Consider the following 6573-nt stretch of genomic DNA (forward strand, 5'->3'; position numbering starts at 1 on the left):
TAATTTAAATCTACTCATATTCATGTAATTAAGCGTTTTAATGACTTGGCCGATTAATCGAAAAAATAAACAACAGATTAGTCGATTATTAAAATAATCCGTTAGTTGCAGCCCTAATCTAATCAACACTTTTCAGAGATAAGCCCATTGTGCCTCTTTCTGCTGCAAATAACTACTTCACATGACTTAAAACTAATTACAGCCTGGCACCACAACGAGGGCTTGAATTGAGCRCTTGACTTCTTTTAAAACGACAAACCTGAAAATTGTTACTTAAGGGTTTCCCCTTAAATTAAACGGTAATGAAAAATGAATTACTTCATTTAATAGTTGTATGATTTCACACGGAGTTTTAATTTCTGTAGAATTAAACTTTTCTTTTTCTTCTGCAGCCCTAGTTTTAATCGTTTGCAAGTGATTCTGATTTGTAGCCATGCAATTGAGATATAGGGTCCTGTGGAACCTGCTGCACCCCTGGTTCCTGYGCGTTCAGGAGTTCAGCAGGCTGGGGTCCTCTGCAGCTGCACGCAGAGTTTTCTGCTTGTAAAGGGTTAACAGRAGTTACCAGCCCTGCTGCTGCTGCTCTGCTGTGTTTACACTTCATGATGACAAGTTTACACCCAAAGCTGCGGCTGTGGAAACACAGCTTTCTCCTCACACACAAGAAAAGGTCTCACAAGCAGTTACAGCCTGGGTTGGTGGGAAAAAACACGGGAGAAGTGACTTTTTATTCTCTGCGTCTAACAGCAAATAAATAAATAAATAAACTTTAATTGTTGGGGTGCAACAAGTCCAAACATAAAAAAACTGATTTAAAATGAAATCATCCTCTTTCCTGTATGTTTCTCCAGAGTTTTACTCCATTTCTTCTACAGTCAGATTTTAAAAAGACTTATATCACGGTTGCACAACGAGCTCAGTCGACTTTTTTTTTTCCTAAAAAAGCTCCATTCCAGACTGGTGACATGTTTTTACGCAACACTTTTCCTTTCTGTTCTGCCGATTCTAGAGCAAAACAACAAACTTAGAGGAAGTTTGACAAACATGGAAACTGTCAGTCCGACAGCAGACAGAGCGCTGCTGCAGCCGAMCAACAAAACAACACAGGCAACAGGAGCGAAAAGAACCGGAACTAAAAACCGGGCCCACCTGAGAGAGAGCTGCGTGTTTCTCCCCCCCTCCTCCTCCTCTTCTCCTCCAGCATCCACGGTCCGGCTGTCCACGACCCGTTCGGTACCGCAGAGATTCACCGAGCCGACAGCTCCGCCATGCTGGACTCACTCGTCACGTGAAGGAGAGAGACAGACAGCCTCCTGGATTACAGAGGGGAGGGCTCTGGATGATTGACAGCTGGGGGTGGGGGTGGGGGGAGTCTGTCATCCTGACTGTCATCATGTGTCAGAAACAAACAAACAAACATGTAAAACATCATCTGTGTTTGGATCATTTAACTGTTTATGCGGCGGGTCTTAATCCCTTAATCCTAATTTGTTCATCTGGGATTAAATAATCCTTTCATACAAAAATATATAGTGTGCTTTAACTGTTACTGAGAAAGGTGGGTAGGTAGGTAGGTAGGTAGGTAGGTAGGTAGGTAGGTAGGTAGGTAGGTAGGTAGGTAGGTAGGTAGGTAGGTAGGTCGGTCGGTCGGTCGGTCGGTCGGTAGGTAGGTAGGTNACGTCTGATCGTGGACAAAGTTGGATGTGTTGTTTTTATGTTTTGTTGTACATTATGCACTTTTAAAAGGAGCTGTCTTTCTTGAATGCCTTTTATTGTAACATCATGAAAGCGATTAAACTTCAACAACAAACTCAAGCTGAAAGGCAGCTCATTTTACAGATAATCTAATTGATTTGTTCTTTGTATTCATTCACAGGGACTGTGTGAATGTGGCCTTGCAAATTGTGTGACAAATCTTTATCTACCAGGTATGAGTTATTAAAACATTTTAGGCTGAGACATTTCCACCATAGCCGGACAKGCCAATATCTATGTGCATATCTAGACTGTCCTTGCACATTCACAAGCTGGAAAAAACTTTTGAGTCACACATATCGAACACACAGCAAATTAGAAACAGCAGGTGCTCAGTTCACTACGTTCGTTTGTCAGACATGTAGGTGTGAAGAACTTTCAACAGAGAAGGAATACTTTAGTCATATTAATCAACACCTTAGGCATTATGAAAATGTAACTTGTATGTTTGAGGGATGTACATATCAGTCAAACATTTATGGCACTTTTAACTCGCATAAAAATCGTAAACATAATTCACACAGTTTAAAGGATTTTAAAGTAGGTGTAGTTAAAGTCAGTGTTCAGTCTAGTCCAGCAGATGAAGGGCACTCATTTACTGCAGACATAGATGGTAGGCTGTCAGACGCAGATGCAGATAGTGATACTTCAGAGGACATTCCTGAAGTTGTTGTAAAGAAACTTGGCTCTGTTCTATTGAAATTGGAAAACATTTTTCATGTTCCATCTGCAGCAATAAATGAATTGGTTGATGAGCTACACTACTTACTGAGTACTGTGTCTGTGCCAATAACTTGTAGCAGTATATCAGATTTTTTCAAAAGCAAAAACCTTGAGGTTGATAGCTTGGTTATTAAGGAATTAGCTGATTCACTGTGTAAATATAATCCTTTGGCAAATGCACTAGGGAAAGGTGGTCCCCTTGCAACAGCTTATAAGAGAAAAGAGTACTATAAAGAAGTGTTTAAGGTTGTCGAGCCAGTAGAGTTTGTTCTTGATTCCAAAAAAAGCAGCTCTTTTCAATATATCCCCTTACTGCGATCGTTGCAGCAGATACTTGATTCTCCTGAAGTGTTGAATAGAGTTATTGATAGCCACAGAACACAGGGCAGTAACTCAGACCAGCTTGAAAACCAGCAGTATTGCTCCATAAGAGATGGTGTGTACTTCAAAGAAAACCCTTTTCTGTCAGGTGGTGAGTTAAAAATTTGTTTAACCTTATACATTGATGACTTTGAATTGTGTAATCCTTTGGGCACATCACGGAAGAAGCACAAGTTATGCAGCATATACTGGATTCTGAATAATTTGGGACCAGGCTTTCACTCAGCACTCACTTCTATTTACTTAGCGGTTTTGTGCAAGAGTAATGATTTAAAGACTTATGGATATAGAAAAATATTAGAGCCACTATTAYATGATCTTGTTACTTTAGAAGAGCACGGAGTCTATGTTTCAAAGCTTGGGACTTTTGTCAAAGGAACAGTGCACAGTGTTATTGCAGACAATTTGGGTGCCCATGGTTTGGCTGGATTTATAGAGAGCTTTTCTGCAAATTATATTTGTCGATTTTGTACTGCTCAGAAAGAAGAGATCCAATCAGCTGATGTTTATTCAGGTGCTTTTTCACTTAGAACCAAAGAAATACATGAAGCACATCTAAAGACAGCACAGGACACTGAAACAAGCTGCTTTGGAGTGAAGCGTGCTTGCCCTTTAACTGAGCATCTTAACCATTTTCACGTCAGCACAGGCTATCCCCCAGACATAGTGCATGATTTGTTTGAGGGTGTTGTCCCATTTGAACTAGCACTGTGTTTGAGCATTCTGATCTCCAAGAAGTATTTTACTCTTGAGTTTCTTAACACATGTATCCTCAAGTTTCCTTTCAAGTGGAGTGACAAAAAGAATCGGCCTCACCTTATACCACACACCTACTCCAGTAGAAAGACAGTAGGTGGCAACGCCCATGAGAATTGGTGCCTTATACGTTTCCTCCCATTTCTGATAGGAGACCTTTTACCAGAAGGTGAGCTTGCTTGGCAAGTGATACTAGATCTAAAGGAAATTGTGGAGTTAGTTGTGGCACCTGTTCACACCAAAGAGACAATCRCCTACCTTGATGTTAAAGTGTCTGAGCACAGACAGAGACTACGTGAGCTTATCCCAGGTGAGACACTGAAACCTAAACACCACTATCTTGAGCACTATCCACACTTGATAACATGCTTTGGGCCTCTTGTGGGTGTATGGACAATAAGATTTGAGGCAAAACATAGTTTTTTTAAACAAGTTGCCAGACACACAAATAATTTCAGGAATATTGCACTCACTCTGGCAGCCAAACACCAGCAATTAATCAGTTTTCACTTGCACTCATCTAGTCTCAATGCTTCAAATCTGGAAGTGACAAATGTCTCCAAAGTCCCTATTGAAGTTCTGAATGAAGAGGTTGTAGTTGCTCTCAGACAGAAATATCCAGACATTAGTCAAGTTAATCTCACAAAGAATGTCACAACTAAGGGGATCAACTACAGAAATGGAATGATGGTTGTATGTGATTCAACTGCTGGAATGCCTGAATTTGGAGAGATTCTACAAATGTGTATAGTGGGAGATGAGTTGAGCTTCATAGTTCGTCTATATTTTGCTTGGTATCAGGATCATTTCAGGGCCTTTCAGTTGACTTTGTCACCAGATAGAAAMGTTGCCCTTGTTCAGTTTGGGGAGCTAAAAGATTGCTACCCACTTGTGGCCTACACAGTCGGATCGAGACGCATGGTGACCCTGAAAAGACACATTGTTATCAATGGTATGATTTTCATATGCTACAGTGCTGTGAAAATTCTTCTGTAATGGAGAGTTAACTTTTCACCAGTCACCTTTCCTAGCTTCCACTCTTTGCTTAATTCCTCACTCTCCAAGTCTCCTCTAGCCTTCTCACTAACCTATCTTACCTTCCTCCTAGCTGTACTAGTCTCCTCTCTACTGACCACCTATTTTGCCATTCTCTTCACTGATAGCCTCTTCTTTCTCCAAGCTATACTACTACCCACTTCACTGAATTATTCTTCTCTGTACAACCCACCTCTCTTATAATGTCTTTTTAAGCTTCTCTCATTTCTCCTACTCYGTCCTCTCCCTACTAACTGTTCTCTAACATTCTGTCTTCATTAATTCATCAGTTGTAGGCTAATACTGTGTCTTGTCTGTGCGTTCTGCTTGAAGGGTTTAGTTCTTTAATAAACAAGACTAATGCCTGTCAACTTTGTTTGTTTCCACCTTAGATTAGCAAAGCARGATGGCAGGACGAGKAACTTTTAGAGTCCTCTTTGGAGGTGAAGACGATGCAAGAAAACTCACCATTGAATCTGGAATACCAAACACTGTGGAGGAATTTGCACTTCAAATAAAGACTTTCTTCCAAGTGACTGAGCCATTCAGACTTCAGTACAGAGACAGAGAAATGGATGATCAGTTCATGAACCTCTCATCAACTTCAGAACTTGAAGATAAAGCCACTGTGAAAGTTGTGTACATACCTTCTGAGACAACCAGCTCTAATCCACTCTCAAGGGATGCCAGTCCCATAATCCCAGGTACTCCATCCAGTGTCAGCTCCTCATCACATCAAGCAAATGATTCAGACTCCTGCAGCAGCAATGATACTATCATCTTGTCATCACCCGAGACCCGGTCCTGTTTTTGGCCCAAAGTCTTTGTTGTTCCTCGCTTCTCATACTTTGCCGAGATGATACTTCACTCTGGAAATAATGAGTTCAATGCACACGGAACTTTGTTGTCTCCTACCCCAAAAACACGTTCTGATATTCTTGAGGGCCTAGCTGAAGAAATCATGAAGTATACAGCATATCCAAAGGATGAGCAGTTAGAAGAAGTGGCCAAGGCTCTGATACAGTCCCACCCATGTCTGTTGGAGAAAGGCACTCRCAGTGGCTACTGCGGTTGGAAGCACTACTTGAAAATAAAGATGATGAACTTCAGATCAAAGCTCAGGTATGCATTTTATTTAATGGGCTTTATTTTGTTCACGTCCGAAGCACCAAGTCTTTTGCTATAACACATCTATGCCGGCACAAGGTGGTCCAAGTGTCAGTCCAACAGATTCATGCACTTGCATTTAATGTAAATTGTTTTTCTTCTCAGCCGAGCTGGACATTCTGAGGTTGCAGTCAACTCTCTGAAGAATAAACGGAAAGGCCAGGAGAAGCCAGCGGCCAACATCAAGAAGCCCAGGAAGGCAGAAGTTAATTTCTGTCCAAACATACCCAGAGGTGAAACAACAGAGAGTATGGAGGCGGAAAGGGTGGCTCTACTGACAGAGGTAAAAAAGAAGAAAAAGGATGAGGCTGAGATCAAGAAGAAGATGCAACATWCCTTCTCGATCAGAAGGCAGGAGGTTCTCCAGGAGCCAGCAATTCCAGAGTTCCTAAGCAGATGGCCAGCACTCTTTGATGTCAGTGAGGTAAGTGTGAATCTGAAGTGTAATAACTTGGTCTTTCACTGATCTTCTTTTCAAACTGTTAAAATCTGTATCCTGTCTGAATTACCTTTTACAGATCAACTTGGAGTTTATGCGACTGACAACTGTACCTCTGACCTCCAAATTCCTTGGAGAACTGGACCGTCAGACAGACAACCTGATCAAGGTTTTCAATGCCAAAGGTGGAACTGCAGGAAGAAAGATCACCGCCATAATGGCCCAGATGGATAATGTATGTTATTTATTTACTTATATTTTCTTTTTCTAATGTGGTTTGTGTTGCTCAGCTGTATGGGAAAGCTCATATGTTAAAT

At 41.2% G+C, this 6573-nt stretch overlaps 3 protein-coding genes across 4 annotated transcripts in view; 2 read left to right on the top strand and 1 right to left on the bottom strand.

The window, feature by feature from the left end:
• Positions 1–1344, bottom strand: part of LOC106522264 (histone deacetylase 4) — a 134781-nt gene extending 133437 nt beyond the window's left edge. The window contains exon 1 of the mRNA XM_014015213.1: positions 1150–1344. The gene's annotated coding sequence lies outside the window, so the exon portion shown is untranslated. The remainder of the gene's footprint in view (positions 1–1149) is intronic.
• Positions 1345–1876: 532 nt separating this feature from the next.
• Positions 1877–5058, top strand: LOC106522266 (uncharacterized; the record flags this gene model as incomplete). The annotated part of the gene is given in 2 exon segments (XM_014015217.1): positions 1877–1928; positions 3767–5058. Coding segments are annotated over 2 exon segments (897 nt in total), but the record flags the coding sequence as incomplete, so codon positions are not given.
• LOC106522265 (uncharacterized) lies at positions 3838–6491 on the top strand (the record flags this gene model as incomplete). Of its 2 annotated transcripts, none has more annotated exon segments than XM_014015216.1 (4): positions 3838–3925; positions 5043–5772; positions 5923–6241; positions 6336–6491. In XM_014015216.1, coding segments are annotated over 3 exon segments (1191 nt in total), but the record flags the coding sequence as incomplete, so codon positions are not given.
• Positions 6492–6573: the final 82 nt, after the last annotated feature.

This window comes from Austrofundulus limnaeus, unplaced genomic scaffold, assembly GCF_001266775.1.
Source record: "Austrofundulus limnaeus strain Quisiro unplaced genomic scaffold, Austrofundulus_limnaeus-1.0 Scaffold125, whole genome shotgun sequence".
NCBI classification, from domain to species: Eukaryota; Metazoa; Chordata; class Actinopteri; order Cyprinodontiformes; family Rivulidae; genus Austrofundulus; species Austrofundulus limnaeus.